General features: G+C 40.2%; 1 protein-coding gene across 7 annotated transcripts in view; it reads left to right on the top strand.

Annotated features, from left to right (window-relative positions):
- LOC122972910 (dipeptidyl aminopeptidase-like protein 6) overlaps positions 1-24,331 on the top strand; it is a 199,548-nt gene that overhangs the window by 98,810 nt on the left and 76,407 nt on the right. Inside the window, exon 1 of one of the 7 annotated variants that reach the window (XM_044340334.1) lies at positions 12,351-12,724. The exons of the other annotated variants lie outside the window; for them this stretch is intronic. Coding sequence (XP_044196269.1) covers positions 12,671-12,724 — 54 coding nt within the window. The 5' untranslated portion in view covers positions 12,351-12,670. Of the gene's footprint in view, positions 1-12,350; positions 12,725-24,331 lie in introns of those variants that run through there. 7 annotated transcript variants of the gene reach the window in all.

The following is a 24,331-nucleotide window of genomic DNA, read 5'->3' as shown; positions in this document are numbered from 1 at the left end:
CACTGGTATTTCCAAACTGTCATTCACAGCAGATGGTGGGCAAAGCTGTCCAAATGCAACAGAAGTTGTCATTTTAGTTTCAAATACTGGTTTCTGATTTATGACCATCATTTTTTTTCTCTCTTGAAAGCTCAGACCTGCCAGACTGTGATGTGTGAACCGTACTGTGTCATTCTGTCAGCAGCCCAGACACACACAGTGAGAGCTGGTAGAAAAAATAAAAATGTTTCAAACTAATTGTTGGTCTCTGGTGTTAATCTACTCAGGGGCAGATATTCACTCTTTTTGATCAATATTTACTTAAAAAATCTCATATATGTTAACTTGGCCCTGCTTTACTTATTTTGTATTTCATCTGTATTCATCGGTATGAACAGTATCAACTCATACTGCTGTGGATGCAACATTTCACTTTTGTCTCTGGTTCTCTGACAAACAGTTGCTCACTAGTTACTGTTGCACAAAGAGCTGTTTTGGGGGCTTTGTTTTGTATTCCTAAAAGTGAGAGGAGAATGATACAGTGGAATACGGTGCAAAGGAAACAAAAAATTGTAATCTAATCCTTGCTAGCAGCGCTAGCGTTGTTTTCAGTTACCTTTTTACTTTGCTTTTTTTTGCTTTGCTTTCCTTTTTATGTCCCTTCAGATAACCTTGTCCTTTTGTCCAGTGCACAAAGCGAGGTCCATAAAGAAATGTTTTGTTTTTTTTTTCCAGTTTGTTGTGAAAGAAATTGCCTGGCTTCAAACCCGCCCGATACCTTTTCAGATGAACTGGAACACCGCCTGCGAGCCAGGCCTTATCCCCAACATCAGTGCCCGACCTCACTAGTGCTCTTGTAGTTGAATGTGAGCAAATCCCTGCAGCCGGGTTCCAAAAATCTAGTGGAAAGCCTTCCTGGAAGAGCGATGACTCTTACAACAGCATGTTAATGTCTATGATTTTGTCTATGAGATGGTCAGCAATCACATACAGGTTTAGCTGTCCAGATAGTTTGTACCCTGTAGTATATATCCCCTTAATGTGTTATTTATTGCACAGTGTCTTCCTGAAATACTTCAGACACTCATTTGTATTCACGCCATAAAAATCATGCCATTCATACATGCTATAAAAATCACTCACATTTTATGGGCCTTTTGTGGGACCATAAACTACCTTTAGCCTAATTGAAAAGTCTGCCCATGAATTCAAGACCCCGGTAACAGTACATTAGCTACAGTAAGCTTTCTTTCTTTTTTCCTCTCTTGTTATCTGTCTTTCATTCCTTCTCCTGAGCCACCTCCTGATGTCAGACTTTGTTCCCATCCCTAACAGCCTGCCAGACTTGATATTTGTCGCAGAATGCATTTGCTCACAAATCCGTTTCAAGTAAATTAGTTAGGCAGGTTTTGCCCCGGCCAATCGGAAATCCTTCTGCAGCTCGTGTCCCTTGTCGGGGAACAGTAGAAGGTCAAGTCATCCACCCCGGGCAATTGAGCAGCTGGCCTGTTGCTTGATAGGAGGACGAGTACTGCCAGAGAGAGAGAGCATGAGAGAGCTGGCTTCTGGCAGTCAGATTTCCACTCTCCTTTACCACCTCCCCTGTGTTCTCTCCTGCTGCAAACAAAGCAGGTCGTTATGTTCAATTATATTGGGCAACCATACAGCAATTAACCATCAGATCAAACGTACCTTCACCCAGATCTTATCCAACGATCTTAAGCACTAGCTGGAAGTGTGTGAAGTCGTACGTTTGACGGGCGGCTGTGGCTCAGGAGGTAGAGCGGGTCATCCGCTAATCGGAAGATCAGCGGTTCGATCCCCGGCTCCGCCAGTCCGTATGTCGAAGTGTCCTTGGGCAAGATACCGAACCCTCAAATTGCTCCCAATGGCTTCACCACCTGTGTGTGAGTATGTGTGTGACTGTGCATTAGATTAGATCCTGATGAGCAGGTTGGCACCTTGCATGGCAGCCTCTGCCATCAGTGTATGAATGTATGCATGAATGGATGAATGTTGTTGGTGGGAAGATTAGAAAGGTGTTATAGAAATGAAGTCCATTTACCATTTAAAGGCTGTAAATAATATGTTAAAACTAGTCTGTGTGACACTGCAGGGTGCTTTGTTTCCGCTTATTTGAAAAATAATACAGATGATATCGGAGCTCATTTTCTTGCCTTCAGAGAGGTTATTTGCTGCCATTCAATTTTGTTCACAATGGAAAACAACTTCTATTGACAAAGATAACTCATCCCAGACATGTTTTTTTAATAAATTATTGTCATATAAATGTCTTTTTCTCAGGATGTTGGAACCAAAGTGTTTGTGTAGCCAACAAACTCTATTTAAATGTTTCCAACCCGCAGTAATCTGTTGATTTTACTGACAATTTAACATTGACAGAGATGCTGACTTTGGGTTTCATTTGGTTGGCGATGATATTTGTCACAAAAACTATTTTAAATCCAAACATCAATGCATACATACATTATTTAGGATTAATTAGTTAACCTCTCAACCACTAAAGCTATAGATATGCAATAAATCTCCATTTTCCAGTAAATAATAGTGACTCAAGAATTTGAAGTCATTCATTTCAACAGGGTCAAAGATTCAGGTGAAACTTTTTGTTTCTTTTTTGTTGCAGTGATTTATTTGCACCACTTTTCTTTCTTTTTTTTCTCTCCAGAAAGAGGTTTGAAGTTGTAAACATTTGTGTAAAGTCATAACGCAGTCTTTGTGAGAAATTGTATTTAGAGTAGTTTGCAAGAGGCCACACATTCTTTGGAATGGACATCTTAGTTTGACATCTAACCAAACATCATTAAGTTCACAAAATACTGGAGACAAAATCCTAAAAAACAAAACAAAACTGTAAGACCTTTGAAATCCTCGGGCAATCATTTTCTGCTTCAACTTTGAAAATATCTCCTGAAACAGCACCTCTGGTAGGGCAGTTTTGTTGTTATGTATAACAACAGCCCACCATGTCTCTGCTTTTTTGTGCTTGAAATTTTCTAGACTTCTTTGAGTTTGACAAGACTGAAGTCTGGCTATAAGTCAAAAATCAAACAAACACGCACACACACCTGGAGACCTACCCTAATCCTAACCATAGCCACTACTTTCCTAACCCTAACCCTAACCCTAACCTTAACCACTGACCCAAAAATCATCTTTTCCCCAATTGGGGACATGGCTTTTGTCCCCAATTGGACAAGCTATCCCCAGTTAGCTGGTCCTAAGACTGAAATTTGTCCCCACAAGTAGCCTATGACAGACCACAGATGCATGTCAACTAATTTAACGATTGTAAATGGATGTCACGCTGTCATGGTTACATCATATATTATCCTTACTGAACCTAAAATTGGTTTTCATTGGTATTAATTGTCCCTGTCTACATTGGCCTTTGCTGCTATGCAGTTCAGGGTCAATACTTCATGTAAGAGGGCTTTTCAATTTCCAGTGCTCAACATTTACAGAGTGCTGCGTAGAAAATGTTGTTTCGAATATGCAGCCTCTGCACACACTTTCGTTATCATCCGCACTTCATAATCAACTCCATTCAGGCAAAATCCTTGTTATTAAAAATCCATGTCATTACTGATATGCATTGGGCTTTGACATTGAATCAGAAAAGCTCGATAAAAGGGGTGATTTTGATAACGAATCTCTGCCGTTGAGGTTATTTGGTTTGTCTTTGTCAGAATCCACCCTCTCTACCCAGTTGCTTATCTTCTGTCTTAGGAGACGAGAAGTTTTAATGAGTTATTTTATTGCCTGCTTCGAGGAAGTATCCCCCTGCTTGCAATCTCACCTTTAATATTTCGAATCATCCTCACCTCATCCTCATACAAAAGAATACTCCATGGGTATAAGCCACGTATCTGAAATACTTTTACTTCTATAATTAGCTCTTAAATCAGCTTGAGATCTAGGCTGATTTTTCTCATCTTCAAAGCTCCAGACAAAGTCATTGACTTTTAAATGTAACAGTATGGATCTGTTTTGACTTTTGCCTTTGGGATGCAGACAGAAACCAGTTTGCCAGTTTTACTTCAAAACCTCACTTCCTTCATGATGCTTTGTTACTCCGCTGCATTATTTTGAAGTGAAATAACAAGACACATATAGTATATCACATCAAGGGCAGTTTTTGTTAGTTGCGGTACTCGGAGGGATGTGTCAAGTAAAATACACCAGAGCCTATAAAAGAAGATCCAATTACAGCATTTCCCTCCTTGGGCTTCACTAAGTCTTCCTCGTCTTCAGCGTCCATTGTACACTTTTTATTCATCTCTCTACAGCACTCATTACATATACTGTATGTCAAGCACCATTTCAATGTGGCGTGTGTCCGTAAAGTCACTGTATTCAAATTTTTCCCTGTGGCAGCCGTGTCCTACCTGTCAGAAACCTCGCCGCATAACCGTCTATTCTTCATCTGGCTGGGTTAGCGAGCACCCCACCGAGCTCCACTTCTATCTCAGAGCCACCATGCGCTGCTGGCCCTATTAGAAACCCAAGGGCATGGCTAACACAGAGGCTCAGGCAGTGACAAATTCACAACAAAGCTTTTCTGTGAGGAATGAAACTACCATGGAGGTTGAAGGAATGAGAGGCGAGTGGGAGAGTGAGAACGAGTGAGGGGAGGGGGGAAAGAGAGAGAGACCTGGTGTGATGAAAGGACATGTGGCCCACTGTGACAAATGTTCTCCCGACTTGTGATTTATCATGGTCTAGAGACTGAGAGAGCAAGACACACGGCAGCTCCAGCTCAACCATTGCAGTTGTGGATAATACAGATGACTTCTCATAGGAAAAAAAGTATTGTTTTTTTGGTTTTTGTGTGTGCTGTATAAGTTTATTTATTTGAGTCCACAACTTCACAAACTGCTTTAAAGGTCATAAGGAGGTAAAACATGATTGCAGTTAAACACCAATCACCCTCTGTAATTTGGGGGACACTGGGTACTATCTTAATGCTCGGTGGTGTTTACACCATTTGGAGTCACAGTTTCCATTTCTCATTCAGGCAGAAGAACAAAACTGCTGAACCGCACATTTGGTGGCTCACTGTTATTAAATAAGCTTTAATGGAGCACACTGCCATAACGCTGGACCAGTTGCATATAATTAAGAGGCAGCTTGTGTTTTTTCTTTGTTTATGCTTTCTCTGAACCACATTATGTTAAAAAATGTTATGAAAAAAAAACAACATTTTTTTCTATGTAGATATTTCCCAATCAAGTGAATTATGATGTGAGCAAAATGGACCGGTTGGCTTGTGACCCCTTCTGTGCTTATACTTCCAACCCCTCGTCACTGGTTGCCTGTGTCTGTGTTATGAGTTAAACGAAAGAAAGTATAAAAACATAAACATAACTTGGTGCTGTAGAAATAGGTTTTTTTCTCCTTCCCCACCCATTTAATCATCTCGTGACCCTTTAGATTAGCATTGCGACCTGTTCTTGGGGTTCTGACCCTGAACCGCTGCCTTAGACAGTGAATGTCAGACTCTGTAACCTCCTTATGATTGGTTTTGGGAGGGTTGTGGGGTATTTGTGGAAGGATTTTTTTTTTTAAATTTTAAAAAAAGCTGATTTAATTGTGGTAGTAATAATTTTTTTAGCAGAATTAAAAGCTACCACTTTTTCTGCCAAGAGAGAAAGAAAACACATTATCATGCCATTAATATCTGAGTCAGGACAGCATGCTCATTCAGGAGGGTCATGTTGTCCCCTCTATTCACTCTCTTCAGCTTCTCGACTTGCCTTTCTTTTACCTCCTCAATCACTGCGCCATTAGGAACGAGATGTTCCCTTTTGACAATATAGGAAATTATGGGACATATTCAAATTGTCGCTCATCACTGTCACTTCTCGGCAACTCTAAACACATTTACAGTCACTCCATATAAGGAATGTAGGCTGAAGTAATGTAATAAAGTAACTAAGTACTGTAGGAACAATTTGTAGGTACTTTGTGCTTCTTTATACTTATATCCACTACATTTAATGGGGAAATATTGCACTTTTTATTCCACCACATTTATTTAGCAGCTAGTTAATGGTTATTTTACTGACAAAACATATGATACAGGCCCTGCATACCGACACAGGTCTTTGCAGTTACTGTGCCTAATTAGACCTGCCTTGCTGGAGTTGTGCAAAGTTATGCTGGGTTTTTACACAGGGTCAAGAAACTCCATGTACTAATGAGAATGATAAAATGAACGCTGAAGTTGTAAGTTGTAATTCTGCAATAAAACTAACAGGGGTGAAAGTGATGTTTCTCAAACCTGAAATATTAAATATCATCTTGTGCAGCTGAGATCTAAAAGATCATCTTTTGGAATTTTTGGGGCATTTTGCTGATGATATTTCTGTATAATAACACAGTTTGTGAATTTTTCCTTTTGCTGATCTTTGGATCCAATTTTGAACATTTCACACTCACCTTGGACTTGTTTTGGGAATTTAGCCAAATCTTTCTGTGCAGAACTATTTATTTATTACTTTTGGCAGATACTTAAATATTAATTGGCACTGACTTCCAGTATATATAAGAACTGTAAGCTGCAACCTTTTCATAACATATACTCTGCTATATATTGTCTCAATCCTCAAATATGTTGCTGTCAACTTGGCGTTTGCCCAGAATATTACAGCAGCTTTGGGATGTGAAGTAAACTATAGAGAATATAAAGCTTTAGATATGGTTAAAAACACATATTTTACTCTAATAACTACCTTCTTCTCCTTTTAGTAAAACTGTCAGCCTGTAGTAATCACTGCAATTAAGAATAATGAGGTGTTATTATTAAGAAACTGTCATATGAATGAATCTTTTTTCCAGACATATCAATTTATTATAATGATAGGACCCTAATGACATTTGATTCCTATTGAAGATCATTTCTCTGTGGCTTCAGCACTCACCATCTTCTGTAAAGGGGAAAAAGCCCATTGTGCTGGTATTTTTCTCTTCAGGTTTCCTTTTCTCAGTGAAAGGAGTCCTGGATGTGGCAGTGAAATGCTCCGCTGGAGCTGTCCATTACGTGGTGCTGAAATCTATTTCAGCACAGTGAGGCTTTTGATGGTGTCTGGATCAGTATTGGGAGCTGTCTTTTTTCCTGGTGCTGAAATGTGTTATAGAAGGCCTATGCTGGCCTTTTAGCAGGGTCCTAAATGTGTTAGCAGGTGCGGTTTGGAGGTGTGCTGTTATTCTAGGTGCAGCGGGAAGTGTTAGTCCTTGAAGGAGTGATAGTGCGCTGAATCAGCCGTTTGTAATCTCCTCAAAGAGCAGGTGATTGGTTTGATTTTTTTTTTGTGTGTGTGTGTGCTGCACTCTTAAGTCAAGTCATATTCCATCAATAATATTTTCTGTTGATTTTCTTTTCCAAATGGGCTTGAAGATGACTTAAAAAAAAAAAGCCATCCACAGTCAGCTCAGTTTTAAAACATTATGTGATGCAAAACACAAAAGAACTGACTTAAAGCAATCCTATGATGAAGTTATATTTTAACACACAAAAAAGTTTAAGTGAGGAATGTGTTGCTGATTGTTCTTCTTTTGTGATCTTATTCTCAGGGTCTAAGCGGTTTGGATGGGTTAACAAGCCATCCACAGTCAGCTCAGTTTTAAAACATTATGTGATGCAAAACACAAAAGAACTGACTTAAAGCAATCCTGAATAAACCCCATTTAATGCATGAAGCAACCGCTGTTGTCATGACAACGGAGCCTTTTCAAAAACAAGATGATGATGTCCATGCGACACCTGTTAAGAATATGTCATTAGTTCAGGGAGAAAAACAGGATTGTAAAGTGAAACAGAGAGTAAAACTTTAACAATGAAATAAAAAAAACCCACATAAAATTCACATTTTTGGCTTTTCACTGTACAACACAAACCTGTACGGTGTTCCTACCACAAAATGCCACATGTGTATCTAAATATGAGCAGTTTTTAAAGCATCACTAGACAAGATGGCACAATTTGAAGAACCGGATTGGCTTCTGCTTCTGTCTTTGTCAGCAGGGAGGACATACTGTACACAGACAGTATGCTAATAAGGACAAGGCTGAAAACTCATTCACCACTATAGACGTGCTCATCAGCCCAGCACTGGAAATGCAGGCATGCTTGTGGAATCTGGCTCTGTTGACATTTCACGGCTGAGTGGTGTGAAGGCTGATGAGTCACACCTGGCATAAAGTGCTGTATGCCGGCAAGAGGAGAAACTGCATCCTGATGCGTCCCACCTCTGTCAGGATGATGGGTCCGATCTGTATTTATGTAAGGACCTCACATAGAGTATTCGGAGGGAGTGGGAGCAGGAGGGAGAGATGGAAAAGCAATTACTTTTTTTTTTTCCAATATCCCAATGCTTGCCATCATGTGTCAGACAAATAAGAACGGAAAAATTGAGGCACACAGTCCTACATCCCACCATCTGTTGGGAAGCAGAGTCTCAGAGTGTGAATCCCAGACCTTTGGTCTTGCTCCGTGTCAACACCAGAGTAATCACTTACCCATCCTCGACCTCTCTCTAAGGCGATATTGGTCTTATTTTATGTGCAAGCTTCCTCCATCATATACTATATAAGATTTGTCCATATCAAAATTTACGTCCCAGGAAATAACACTGCAGCCCACAAGGGAAGGGATACCTCCATAAAGTATTTAATCAAAACAAGTCATGGGGTGTTACAGCACTGAACAACTTTTGTTTTCGAAACATACCATTACACTTGTTCCCCTGGCTATTCTACGCACTGGGGGCTTGCTGCATTGAAGGGTTTGATATAGGAATTAATGTAACACTGATAGATGACTTTGGCCATATGCAATGACAGAATATGTTCTGGGAGAGTGGAGCTGACTATAACTCAGGAAATACGTTTTTTTTTTTTTTTTTTTTAGATTCCATTTTCTCCACAAATGGTTGTGTTGGGACACATTTTATGGACGTGGATGTGTGCGTGCATAAGCTTAAAACCGAAGAAGTTGTGCCGATTTTATGCATGCGTGTGCAGATACTGAAGAAAAAACAAACATAGCATAATTGGTTCATATATTTAATAAGTCAAAGTCTTATCTTATTTGAACTTAAGGTTTTGTTTTGTCAGAACGTACTGCTCCGTTCTGTCTGGGTATGATTTTTATGAGTTTCAGCAAGAGACTTAATCACAAACACACCAGATTTCCATGTAATGTGCATGATCCCCCTCGCACCCGATGGTGTTAACGGGGATTTTACGCTTTAGCTCTCCAAATATCTCAATTAAAAAGCTGCACAGCCCAAGAACTCGAGGAAACAACTGTTTGCTTTAAGCAAACTAAAACTCTTGGACATACTTTGCTTTTGGTTTCTACTTCTAAAATTAAACTGAGCAAAGATTCCATTTGTATGACAATTCTGTTTGCTATTAGAGGAATGTCAGAGGAATGTCGGCTCATTTTAATTAATTAATTAATGGAAGATATGATGGAAGACTCAAAATTTGCAGGGCTAATTGGAGACAGCTCTTTAACTGTAGCAATTATTTTTTATCTACAGAATCATCACCCAGTAGCCAGGATTTTGTTTCCAGCTATTACACAGCTAAAATCAGTGCCAAAATAATGCATCAGTGTATAGTATTTTAAAATTACAGCATTTATTGATTTTGTTGAAGTTTTAATTGGGCAAAAGTACTTCCACTTCATTATGTTGGCTTCTAGCTTGGCGTTGGCAGTGGGATGTTTGGGCAGGAGTGAGCGGATGGCTCCATTAGTTTCGGCAGGTTGGCACTGTCAGTCAGTTAATTCCTGACTTCCCAGGAATGTGTATTTAAACAGAGCCACTCCCAGGAGCATTCATCACTGCCGTCTCCTGTCCATTTGTCAACATCATGAGACATGAGGTTTGTACACTCACTCTGTAACACAGCCACAGTAAGGTAGTTATTGTGTTCTCGGCTGCCGCGGTCCGACCGCATACAGTAGCATCCGTCAACAGCCAATAGGGCTTTGGCCCGGAGTAGCCGTCATTCGTTTGGAGCTGATTGATTGGCTGTTGAGGAGTCGTTTCAGTTTCATACATCATTCTTTTGATGGTAAACACAGGCTGAGTTGGTGGAGGAGACTTCTAATGTAGTTTTGAGTCACAAGTGGATGGTGTTGCGAACACCGGGTGGGCTTTCATTTCATTTTTCATGAACAGGTTGGCTTTGTTTGGTGAGGAAAATTTGTCAAAAATTACACATTTTTCATTTTTAACATTTTGAAGAACCAGGAATGTCCTAGGGATCTTAAGGGTATCCAACTGTGGATTTCTTTCACTGAGGCTACTTTATTGAAAGACGGGCCTTTCTCTGCCTGTTGCGCTCTGCTGGTCACATGAACAACACTGCAGACTTCATTTGGGATTCCAGGTTAATTGACTTCATCAAGCTGCCACCTGATTTTAATTAACAGCGCAGCACATTCGGTTGCAAACTGAGAATATAAAGAGTCAAACTGGGAACTAAGGTATTAATTAACAATAAATACATCTCTGAGCAAATCAAAGTAAGTCATGTCCTTGCTGTGTTTAATAGGGACAGTACAACACTCATGTGGATGTAATTAATTGAACACGTCCATGAAAGGAAATTTGGTTCTTATTGTTAAATGTAGATGACATGAGAGGTCCATCTCAGTACTGCTGCAATAAACTGAATATGCCCTTTCCCTGCTAATTATATATATACTTTTTTAGATTTAGTTAAAATCTCAGAACCCCTCTCTGAACCTTTTGCCTCAGTCTTAACAAGTTCCAGTTTATTGCAGCTATTTCATCCCTGGATCATATTTTTTTAGAACCACTCATGTCTTAAACATAATAATGTTCTCACTATTGACTCTCTGTGTTATTACTTCTGCAGCTCCTGTATGAATACAAGATTTAAGCCTGTTACATTACATTCAGCCCACTTAGTGTTTCAGTACCATCACTAATGCATGAAAGCAGCAGAGCATCAATGTTTTGTTTCTAATTACAGCAAGAAAGTTATGTAAAGCAAAAATTGTTATATTCACTACAGGAATTCACCGCTGGTGGATGGAAATTCAGTTTCACTTAAGTAAAAGTACTAATATATTACTTAGAACAGCTAGACTGTCTCGCTAAAATCTGCGTTCCTGCGATCATTGGTAGTGATGTGATAACGTGCGCGTGTCACACGATTGGCTACTTCAGATGGTTTTCTGTGTATTTGATCCGCTTTAAATTTCCCATTATTCATTTATTTATTTATTTTGGTGCTGTCCCTCCTCGATTCTTTTAATATTGTTTTACTGCTGTAAAGTGTATTGAGACACCCTGGTATGATTTTGCACTTTAAATGAATAAACTTTGAATTTGACTTTACATAAGTAAAAGAACTAATACATTACTTAAGTAAAAGATACCTTACTTAGGTAAAAGTACTAATACATCTATGTATTACATTAATGTAAAAACACTCCATCACAGGTAAAGTACTGTGTTCAATCATACTTAACTAAAAGCAGCATTTTAATTTTGAAGCTTGTTGACATTGAGCTGGTCTTAACCATATACAGTGTGTATATATACACACATATACATATACATATACATACATATACATAAAGTCCTGCTACAAAAAAGTGTTAATTCTTTGGACCCAGATCTGTGCTTTTTTGTGGAATCCTGAATAATTTAAACTAATTCTTTGGCCACTGAGTGATTATTAAAATGAAACCAAATGAGAAGTTTAGAGGAGAAATCACTCTTTGTTCAAACTCTCAGCATCTCGTCATGATGAAGAGCTTTTCTTTCTGGAATGGGTCACAATCCAAATAGACTGGAAACCAATGGTTTAATCTTCAATGACGTTATTTGATTTGCTTATTATATGGTTTCATGTTAAACCTTAATCTGAACACGTAACTACAGCTGTCAAACAAAGGAAGTGATGTAAAAAGAAGAAAATGAAATCATACAGTGCTTGAGTAAATTTACTTTCCAACACTGCTGCTCGCCCAGTTTACCAGCAGCTTTACCACAGCATTACTGAAAACCAAAGTGGGAAGGGACTTGTCTTAACAAGATAGGCCTTTATGCTGCAATAAATATGAATAAACATTGTAAAGCCTGGATATCTGATACTGTTATGATTGAAATCGGAGTGTTAGAATGTCTTTCTGCTTGCAGATGCATATTTTATGAGCTTATATTCCTCATGAATTCAGCATTAAAGTTTCAGTACTTAATTTCAATGCGCATTTTTAATTGATATCCACTCACTCTGCAACGCATACCCACCCTGCGCTGAAATGCAAGCCAAGCAAGTGCCTTTGGAATATTGAATGGCTCACGCGGAGTCCCGCAATCAAGAGATGCGATGCTTCTCTCTCCCTCTCCCTCTCTCACATGTCTCCTCCTCCTCCTCCTCTTCTCTTTCGCTTCCACTGAAAAATCTTCTGCCTTTTCTCATCCTGAGCAGCGCGTCCTTCCACCACTTGTTATTTCACACCTTGGCCGCTGCAAACGCAGCCTGTAGGCGCTGTGAATAGACCTTTTTTTTTTCTTCTTCTTCTTGTGCCCACCGGTTATCTGCTGCACCGGTATACATTTCTGCATTTTTTTTTCTCTCCTGCCGGGGAAACAACAGTTTCTCCCAGCTGTAGAGAATCATGACCACGGCGAAGGAAGGCAATGCACCGTCGAAAGCGGCTCAACAAGACCAGGTACAGCTTTTCTCTCACCCCTCTCTGCCCTGGCATATTAATATAGAGCATTAACCTGTGTGTCGCCCTGCTTTGGTTGGCCAACACTGATTAATATTTGCATGCAGCGCTGCGGTGACTTTTCTTTTGACCGCGCATGTTGGTGTTGGAGGGGAGAAAATAATTTGTCCGTGATAGAGGTTTGCACTCAGAGTCAATTGTGAAAGTGATAGCCGGTGCCGTGCAGCCAGTTCATCACGACTGGAGGATTTTTTTTTTTTTTTTTTTTTTCAAAGACAGACTCGTGCTCCGTTGTGTGATCATCATCATTATTATGCAGTGATCAATATTCAAGTGACTTTACGCACAGGAGACAACGAGCAGTTTGTGTTTTCCATTACATCCAGTAGCGCTTCACCTTGCAGTAGGACACGCAAATCAGCTCAATTAGCCCACCGGGCAACTTGAATCAGATTGTGCACGACGAAAGGCCTGCAAAAAGTGCCTCTGATATTCATACCAACACTTTTAAACGCATTCAAATCATCATATCACGGCCACGCTTTATCTCAGATGGGGATTGAACAAAAAAAAAAAAAAAAACAAAACCCTTCAAAGCCTCTGACCTCTCCTGAAATGCGTGAGTTTAACTGTCTCTCCAGACTGGAGGCTGAGAGAACACTGTTGCATTTTAGTGTGGTGAAAGGTGGCTCTGCTGTGTTTCTTTGTCAACCTCCATCAGTCTCTCAGTGATGATGAAGCATCTGCTGACCCGTCTCCGTAGAGGTACAAGAGCCCAGACTGGAGGATACAGTTTTTATTTTGGAGTATCAATATTTCATGATTTGACTATTCATTTTCCGTTGTGCTGTGTTAATGTCAGGGTTGTCAAAATGATACAGCAGCTCCTCAGTCTACCTCCTACATGAGAGTAACAGTAAATCTGAGCAAGAATACAATTCTGCACTGAGTGTCACTGTTTACATTGGAGGCATTAGACATCTGTGAGGGTTTGTGGATAAGAGGAAACACAAATTTAACTTTTAAAACTTTTGAAAATCATTTTTTCTTGTATGTTAAAAGATAGTAGTTATATTGAACAGTATTCTCTTTTCATAGCATCACTACTTAACATTTTGAGAAGAAACGCTTCTCAGCAGCAGCTTTTTGTTGTGTCATTCAATTTTATTTTGACATCTTTGCATTTAATGATAATAATTAAGAAAAGTCATCTCCTTTTGGCCACTATCATGTTTCCCCCAAGGGTGATCACATTTTCAGAACTTCCTCTAAACCAGACAAGACCTTGAATGTCTGGGAAAGTAAGAATGAGCCACTTAAGGTCACATGCAATAATACGGTTTTAGTTTGTCAAGTTTGTAAGTCATACCGCTGTTTTTTTTTTTTTTTTTCTCCACGCTTCAAGTGGCTCTATCAACACAATCTGAAACTTTAGACGGCATCTGTCACTGGCAGCCTCCACCTGTGCGCTGCACCTGTCTAAAGATGACAGAAAAGGTGAGAGGGACACTTGGCTTTATCCTGCCAAGCAGACAATCTTCCCCTGCTGTGATTTAGCTGCAGACTGTCAGTCTCACCCTTGGAGACGGGCAAAGGTCCGACAGTCCCACCCTGCTTATTCTGAACATAGAGTGCAGGCTACGTTTGAACAAACATCAACATAAGCAACTGATGGACTTTAAAGTGATATTACATGGTGTTGAAAGGATTTGTAGATTAATAAATGACTGAAATTTAATATTCTTTTGAATTTTAGACAGAAAACAAGTTAAATTATAACAGGCATTTGTTACTGTAGAATCTTTTTGGAATAGATCTTCCTTATTAGCATGCATTCATACACATTTATACTTTGATGAATACTTAGTTACCAGTATTGGCTTCACTATGTAATGTAATCTTAATTGAATCACTTGATTTCATTGAGAATTTCATGCAACAGATTTATTTATTTTTAAACCTTTGCATATATTTTTTTTTTCCCCATTTCATTTGAAAGGTGTTTGTAATTACTGATGAGATTAGAGGCCTGGTAATGCTGGAATACCAGTAAATAGTAGATGGCGGCTGTCAGTGGATATTCCTGAGGCGTGACGCTCCAGCAAAGTGAAAAATTGCTTCAAGCATATTAGGTTGTAAAATCAGCAGTGTAACATAGACATGCATGCTTGCACACGTAAGCACACATCTGGTGTATTCTCACACACACACACACACACACACATAAACATACACACTAGCTGTGATTACGTGAGGTCCTGTTGTGGCCTTCTGATTGATGGTCTGCTAGCAGGGCTTATGGTCCAGGGACAGAGGACGGAGATAGAGGGCAACTCACCAGAGATAGCAACAGCAGCAACAGCTCTCCAGTAATCAGTTAGCCACAGAACAGAAAGAGAGAGAGAGAGAGAGAGAGTCACATCACTAACCCTCATTACTGCAACAGGGTGGAGGTTGTGAAGGTGTGAAAGGTCGTGTTTGGGCTGGGGCAGTAATGCACTCACACAAGGGAGACACTTTTGGACTAATTTAAAGCTACAGTAGCACTCCTTCGTTGTCAAAATACATTAATCTTTGGATAATCGCAAAGATGGTGCTGCAACAGACAGTCCAAATGTTTGAAACCCTACAAATCTGGCACTTGAGAGAGAGAGAGAGAGCACTCGCCCATATTGGATTCTGGTACTTGAAATAAACGCTACAAGACAGTCCTGTGTCCAGAGAAAACCGTCCTCGTCCTTTTGTATCCTTCATTTCATAGACGACCTGGGTTGGTAAACATGAGTGTGCTGTGTTGAATGGGTAATTGGCATTCTCTAAGTTCAGATTCCTCAGTTACTCCTCACAGCCATTTGCAGCCCGGTGCAGCGTTGAAGCAGGATCACAGCACCCAGCATTTAATGGGGAAAACTTCAGCAGAGACGTCTACCGCCATCCAGCTCCCAATAATCAGCCTTTTACCGCTTTTTCCGCATTCTGTGTGACTCGCAAACCCGGGAAGCCTTAGTGGGTAATGCATGCTAAAGGGGGGAAGACTTACATTACTGTCAGAGCTAAAGCTGAAAAGCGAGGTCTGCCCTGTTAAAGTTGTATCTGTAGCTTCTCATACTAGCAAAGCAGTAAAGGACTTTGTGGCGGAGGGGAAGGGGGAAGGGGGAGGGGGTCAAAGTCAAAGTCAAAACCTTAGATCAGGGCCATGGAGGAAGCTTGAGAAATAGATGATTGGAGCAGCCTGTGGGTGTTCCTTAAGAAAATAGGCAACCAAGGGCCAAAAGAGGAAATAAATTACAGACAAGCTATAGCACTGGTAGCATGATAGTGCTTAGTTCTTACTCACTTTGCAGCCTTTTGCTGGTTCCAAATCTTTTTTTTTTTTTCAAAATTGCTCTTAGTATTTGTGATACATGAATGTGCCTGAAAGAATTGTGGCTGTTTTTGCCCTTTTGAGCTCTTTGCTGGGAGATGATGGTGGCTGGTGTCATTATATGTACCGGAGGAAGCAGGTGGCTGTCACATCCTCCAAAAAAAGTGCAGGGCTACTGAGCTGCATGTTGTTCAGTGCTTAGTTATTTATATACTTATCTTCCCTATAAGATACTCTGACCCCAGCTCAGTAATATGAATGTACTCAGTGTCATATACATCTCAAGTATGAGCTCTGGTCAAATATTGATAAAATGCTATTTATTCGAAATGGTGTCCGTCTTCTGTGAGCTGATAAATTCGAGCATAAAATGTGAAGACGCTCTCCTGAAAGTCAAACCAAAATATCGACAAAAAAGTCAGACAGGAAGGTGCTCTTTTAAGACGGTGAAAGCTTTAAATATTGTAGAATTGATCATATTTGACAAGTGTGGTTTTAATCAGCCATGTTTTTGTTTCATCCACCTCGCCGTGGTAGAGCTGCCGCTTCACTGGCCTGCTGATGAATAGCTCGAGTGATAAGTGCTTTAACAGATGTTAATTAAACCAGCAACTTGCACACAAAACACTGGGGTACGAGGAGGAATCATCTGCGCGGCACCTGCTACAGCTTTGGTGTTTTTTAGCAGGAGAACTCGACTGCAGAACTGTATGAATGTGCTATATACAGCATTGCTGCAGTGATGTGTCTCAGTGCCCTGTAGGTCTGTCTTTTCAAAATCAGTGCCTCTGTATAAACACTCGCCTAATGTTGTTAACATGAATCAATCTCTATTCTAATATCCATTTCACGGTTAACATGATGAGCTTTTAATGGTGAAAACGACCTAAACGTATCGCCAAGGTGACCTGTTGATCAGGCAGAAGCCCTCATATCTGGATGGTCACAGATTACATCACACTAAATGCAAATTTGCTCAGCCTGTCATCGCGTGTGGGAGGAAAAGACCGGCTCGCCTTTTGCTCCCTCAGTGTGAGAAATTCAGCAAAAAACAAGTGTAAGCAAAATGCTTAAAATGTAAAGTACAAAAAATAACCACCTCCCAAAAGACAGTATCTCACATGAATGAGGTTATACTAAACTCCTCCCTGTATATTCTCCTTATAATTAGATTTGTCCTCCTCCTGTCATGTCCTATAACAGTCATATTAAAGTATATTCTCTTCAGGCAGATTTTATTTGAAACCACACGATGCATCTTACACACCACACTCATTGCACTTTCTTTCTTTCGTGCACATCTCCTGTTGTGAATCGGTGGCTCGGGTGGTATTAGGTCATCCGCTGTTGTCACGCACACTTAAGCTCTTTTGCTTATTTTCCATCTGACTGTGTTGTACCTCTTTCCAGCTCAGCCACTTCTTAATGAGACAGATAAGCAGTAAGGCCAAAATAGGTTTTTAGAAAAGCAAAGAGTGACGAGATGATTCACTTTCGGAATGCAAATAGATAATAGGCCTAACTTCTCCTGTTTGCTGAGTGCTCTTGACTGACAAGAGGGGAATGGAAGATGGATTTAGAGGAGAATTGGATGCCCCTAATGTTTGTGCCATAGTTCATCTTAAGGGCAATTATGAACAATTGAGCCGTGATGTTGGGGTCTGAAGTGGAGATTAGAGGCGAGATTGCCAGGCATCCACAACAGCGATTCATCATGATTGTTGTCATGATTTAAATGTTCTTTGCCGAAATGGCTTATAACACCGGGGAGGGGAAGGGAGAGGAGGGAGGGTGGGGGGGGGGGGGGGGGTTGCGCTTTAATACGGCAATAAATATTCAGTGTTTGGAACAACGGTCAACTAAATGTCATGACAATCCTCTATCTCACTAATAGTGGGTGTAGACATCAGTTGTGTGCATCTGTTTGTGTCTGTGTGTGTGTGTGTGTGTGTGTGTGTGTGTGTGAGGCTGCGTTAAAAAAAACCTCAGGAGGAGATTCCAAACCGTGTGTAAAACCGGATCATTTAGGAAAAGGTCAGCATTTCTTTCCGTCAGGTGTGAAAAAAGAAAAAAAAAAAAAAAAAAAAGGTTTTCTTGCTTTGTTATATTCTAATTGTGTCTCTAAGCTACGGGAGTCAGCACAGTCTATGCATACAGATCCCATTAAACACTGTTGAGCTTTTTCTATATCATCCTGAATGGTCATATTTCCATAAATGAAGCATCTCGCTAAGGATTCTAAACTATTTCTTTCTCTCCTTGTTGCCTTGCGTTCAGGTGAAAAGCATGGTTTTTACAAGAAGGTAAATAAGCTGAATGCATTTCGAATAACTTATGTCAGAATATATATTTTTTAGATGAACTACATGAGGTTTTTAAGGCAGAAATTTCCTGTTTCTATGGTTGCAGATACATTTTGTATGCATAACAAAAACAGTGAGCATTCCTTGTATTTTTTAAGTCAGATAAGCTGTCGGAGGTGTATCAGTCTGTATCTGTGTGTGTGTGTGTGCAAATATATAGCATGAGTGGATTAGTGTGTAAGTTAATATGTCTTTGAATTCTTGTCTTTGTTTGCGTGTGTTTATCTGTGCCTCGCCTCAGTCCGTTCGAGCTGTGTTTTCTGGCCTTATCGACCTGCTGTAATTAGGGGCTCAGAGCTGTAGAGCAGGAAGGCGATCAGAAGCCGCCATGTTCTGCCGAGCCTCTAATTGAAACGTTGAGCGTTGCCAGGTTCACCGTCGGCCCCCCTCGGGTCCCGCTGTCGTCTCTATGCCACCTCCACATCGGTGACAAACATTCTAAAGAGCGAGTGCTAGTCACGAACGATAAGCAGGTAATTGCCTGTAGGCTCAGATGCGAATTAGGAGAAGCTGGTGCTCTAGCTTCATTGGACATGCTGCCAGGGGTTGTTTGTGCCAGTGTCGGGGAAGTGTGACAGCTCAAAGTGATACACACAGCTGAGGTGAGCTCGGAATGTCATTAGCTTTGTCTTATTTAAGCTCCGGTTTCAGACTTTGTCCTTAACATCTGGTATAGGTTGTTAAAGTCCTTGTTTTTCAGAGTTGTAATTTTTCCTTTTAAAAATAGACACAAATGAACGACAAATTCCTCCTTCCTTCCTCCTCCTCACTTCCTTTAGTAACAGCAAATTGCCCTATGAAGCAGCACATAGAGACACCCGGTAGCCTGCAGGGGGCTAAAGGCTGTGCCCAAATCTTGGCATCTGGCTGCTCAGCCTGGCACAGGCCTAGAGGAATGAGCTTGCTTTTCAAAGCCTGGCCCTGTCTTCCAACCAGTGTTCCTGCTGACATTTATCGCCTCGAACCTTTAGTGTTATTGTTATGGCTGCAATAATTCTCGCCACAGGGGAATACTGATGGCGCTCCAAATTGACCAACTCGAGGATTTTAATGTGACAGCTCATCACATTATGGTGATGGGAGCGTGAAAGTAGGCAGCCTGCTGCAATATCATCTTTCTCTACTTGAAAAGCACGCATCCCTGTCATCTGTCTGACAGTCATGTTGTCAGCTCTGTCCTGGACTGCCTATCTGCTGGCATGCATCCTACTCCTGTTTCCTCTAGCTATATAAAAAAAAAAAATAAGTCTGGGTGGGAGGGAATCGGTCAGTGGCGACAATGTCAACCCCCTGCTGATTTTTCCACGTTCAAAATATTGGCAGCCGTTACATGTTTCCTCAGTGGTGTTTAGTGCCCATCCCTGAAACACTGACTTTCATCATGACATTTGCTGGGTACACTCCAAACGCCCAGTGGCAGCCTAGTTTCTATGGAGATGCTGTAGCTCAATGCGGCTTAGTACAAAGAAATCACGCACAGATTAAAACAGACAAAGTGAGTGGGGGAAAAAAATAATATTGGTCATTAATTGTGTTGCCATCTTGTTTATGCTTTTCCTTTGTTAACCGGCTACTGAAATGGAATCAAATGCTCAGCTAATGTGCGTCTCATTCTGGCAAATGAGCATGCAGTCCTAATTTCAGAGTGTTCCAGTAAATGAGGGTCCGACTTTGTTCCAACATCAAACACCGCAGGAGGCTTGATTGGGGCTTTTGATTCTGCTATTGTTCTGCTGATATGAAAATGTGGTACATTGGCACTTTGCTGGAATTGGCATTCAATGCAGGGTGCTAATTACTACAGAAAGTCTGTCCCACACACATTTTAAAGTGTTTTCATAATCTATTCATTCCCTGGGAATGCTGCAATTCATAGCCCTATGGAATATACATGTGGATGTTTTTTTGTGCTATTCCATAGAGTTTGCTTGTTTTATAATCAAAAGTATTTGAAGATAGCCTACTTAAGTAATCACCCTGACGAAATTTATCATTTATTTGCACCATACAACCAAGCAGAGATACTAAAAGACCTTAAGTGGCAGTTACACAGCATGATTGAATCTTCCTTCTTTACCATTTGAGAGATTAGAAGTTCACACAGTCCCTGGGTTTGCACTCTGGAGTTTATTATCTCATTTCAGTGATCCTCAGGGTGCTGTCAATTGTCACTGAGTTATATGCTCTACCCCTACTTATAACGGTGAAATACAGGTTCTACCCCACTCGGTCATTTGCAGTCTTTTCAGAGAAGAAGAAAAAAATGACACTCCTGGGTAATCTCTGGGTCTGAATGAAGCCTTGGAAGCTATTGAGTGGTTTTTTATCACTTATTTATATCAGTTGTCACTGACCCTTGAGTCCTGGCCAATAAGATATCAAAATTAACAGTAATTTTTTCGCTTGAGTGATTCCAATATGAGTTGGGAACACTTGCTTCAAGAAGTTATTGGTCTTTCAGACCTAAAGGTGCTCATTCTACTACTTTTTACATTTTATCTACATTTCAAAGATAAAATTCTTTCATGTTCAATTATGGCATGTACCGAAAGTGAAAATTATGTGTATCTTTAACATTTTACGAAGAACCTAAGCTTTCAAGTAACAAATAAAATACTCATACAGTGAATCTATACCAAACACAGACTTAACAAACCAAGAAAACGGAACAAAAATTTAAATTAACCAACTGAAACTTACAGTACTGGTCTCCCTAACCCCTAACGCCAGAGATCTGTCAAGCAAAAGTCCATTAATGCTCCTTGGGACCCAAGGTTAGCTTAATTGGTGATTACAGCTGTTCCAAGTTTGGATTAAACACCATTTTAAGGTTAAGTTTGGGTGAATTTTAGTTTAAGGGCAAGATTGCATCAACTTTAATGTCAATTCAGGATTAAGTTAAATTTAAGGTTTAGTTTTGCGATTAGTTTATAATCCCAATGGCAATTAGGAATTTAGTCGGCTGCAGTGGGGTTCTTTGTTAGTTGTTTTGTTGTGGAGCCAACACGGGTACATGTTTTTAAGGTTGTGGTATAAGATTTGGATGGGGGGTGGGGCACACTCTTATAAAAGCGAACAATTGGCTTCAATAAGAAAACAGCATCTTAGAGCCTCTCTGATGGGTTTTTGCCAATAGAGTACAAAGAACATGTTAGAAATCAATTTCATCACACTGAGAAAGTGTATGCCAACGTGTGCTTTGTGCTAACAGAATGCATTAGAGAGCATTAATGCATTAAGACCATTGAACAGGGGCTTTATTCATGTGTTCACATTGACTTGATGCACAAAGACAATTTTCAATGGAGCTTATAAAAAAAAGGTATTCTCTCAATCTGTGTTTCTTCTGGTGCTGCAGTTTTTGTTTATATGTTTTAGCTAGAGCTAGCTAGTAGAGTAAGTGTGTGAAAATGCTTTCCATAGCTGTGTGCTCTAAAGAAAGCAAGCAAGAGTGATGGCATGACAAAAAAACAGCAGAGTGTGAGTCATAACTGTTTATGCCAAGACATAATGATATCGTTCCGTTTCAGTGCTAGAGGGGAACATGGAGCATGATGCTTTTGCAGCACAGGAAAGCGTGACGTCTAGACCACAGTGACGAACACTCACCTTCCTGTTCATTAGTCTTTTCCCTCTGGCCTCTGCTAGCATGGCTGCAAAGCTACGCTATCTGTGGCAACCAGGTCCTAAGTTTAATTTGGAACATGATATCCGAATGAGAAAGCTTTTATCTCCCTTTTTATGATACAGTGTGCATGCCTTCTGTCTTCATGTTTTAAGGCAAAGAGATTAATAATATGATAGGCCGATGCAAGCTTTTCATCATACCTACACTCAGAACAAATAAAGAAGTTGAAATGATCGCAGGCATATTGAAAGCCTTATCGTTTTTTCCTCAATAATGCTGAACTGAAAATTCCACCTAAAGTTTGAAAGAGTAAATTTGATCCCTTTTACACATCTAAACATATAAAGTCTAATTTAATTGATGAAAAATACATTTAAATTATAACATACAACCAAGACATTATAATTTCCAGATGCACCTTTGTAGTTATGCTCTTATTTATTTGTTGTATTGGTACAAAATATCCTTGGTTTTGGCAAGGACATGTTTTATTGAACAGCACACCTTTTCAGGTGTCAAAGGGACAGCGTGTCATACATTTTATAATTTCTGCATTTTCACATTTTTCGACATTTGCCTATTGGCACAAGCTAAGAGTATAAATAAAGGATAGATCTGTTGAGAGAAACATTAACATTTTTTGGCTCTATTTTTAATTATTGATTTCCCCTTGGCTCTCATACGTCTGTCGAGGTCGAAGGGGGCCAGTGTGCTTAAGCCAAAAACCACCCAAATGTTCCTGCCTGAGAAAGTTTCCTTAGTAAACTTTTCTTACTCTCGGTTGACTCTGTACTGATCACACTTGGGATGAACTCGCAGAACACCTGAGCTACATTTTAATGGGGCTGCACATATTTCAGTAGTGGTAGAGAAGCAATGAAAACACAAATAAGACTCTCTTTATATTCAGAGTTGTTGAGCACCAGGCCAGTGCTTGTTTTATGACCCTGTATCCAGTATTATTTCCTAAAACGCATTATATGGACATTTGATAATAACAAATCAGTTATTTCTCATGTGCTTGTGTGGACAAAAATTTAATTCTATGATACTTTGTGCTGAACGGTGCAGCAAATGATTGTTGCTGCTTCTCTGAAATGAAACAATGCAGCGAAAGTAATATAACCTCATGAAGTTTTCCACCTTATGTTAACCCGCGAATGCACCGAACCAGCCCTGTGCTCTCATGTGATGATAAGCCCCTGCAGTGCAGAAAGTCAAACTCTCTCCATCCACCCCACATATCAGAACAGGGTCACTGCTTTACTGCCTGGGGATTCTTATTGGACAATAATAGTGTCTGAGATACCCAGCAGGTGCCTGAATAAACCCTCTAATAGAGCAATTATTCTCAAACAAAAGGTCACCTCAGGCGTGACGACAGGCCCGGAAATCAATAAAGCTCCCAATTACGACTGAAGCACCGGGCCTATATTTGGTCTCCAGCCGCCAGCCATTCAGGAGAAGATCAGATTTCAAGGCAGCCTCATTCCCTCAGTACGTCTTTGAGATTAAGTTACCAAATTTTATTTCAGGAGTCTTTGCCTCACCCCCTTTAAAAATGCATAAATGATTCGGGCCCTACTGAAGTGGTCCCCTTGGCAGCAGACGCCCTGGGAGTCATGTGGCCTCTCTTTTCTTAGCTCACATGAAAGATTACAATTCCTTGTCCTTAGTTGGAAATATTTAAGCTTTGTGAGCAGTGATATGAGCAATTAAAACTCATAAAATAGTTTTGAATCCTGCAACGCCTGAAACATTTTAGTTGCTGTCAGAAAAGATGCTCAAATTCACGCTTGAATTAAGGTTGAAAAGCGGATGATGAGTTCTTTGATGGTGCTTTTGGAGGACATCGGGCATCACGCAGCAACATTCTCTGAAATTTCTCTAAATTTCTGATCAGAGATAAATAAAAGAATACAACCTCAGATGCAACAAATATTCTTAACCATCCAAATCTGCTCTTACCCAGGTGTGCTGAAAGATGAATCCCACTCGATCATAAATTGGAGGCTTGTGGCCGTTTGTTTGTTATTAGCATAAGTAACACCCCCTAAACACTACATAATGGCAGGTGTTGTGCTGTGTGCAAATACTCTGGCACATGCCCAAGAATTGGAGAGATGCCACCAAAGAAAGGCTGTAAGAAGAAGAACTTCAGCAGTAGTTAAATCAACATATGGTTAAATAAACTTAAACAATAAACAAAGTAAACATGTGATTTTCCAGAGTGTCAGTACTGGTGTTACTGG

This window comes from Thunnus albacares, chromosome 21 (genome assembly GCF_914725855.1).
Source record: "Thunnus albacares chromosome 21, fThuAlb1.1, whole genome shotgun sequence".
NCBI classification, from domain to species: Eukaryota; Metazoa; Chordata; class Actinopteri; order Scombriformes; family Scombridae; genus Thunnus; species Thunnus albacares.
Note: the sequence above shows the minus strand (reverse complement) of the source record. Positions and strands in the feature narration are given on the sequence as shown.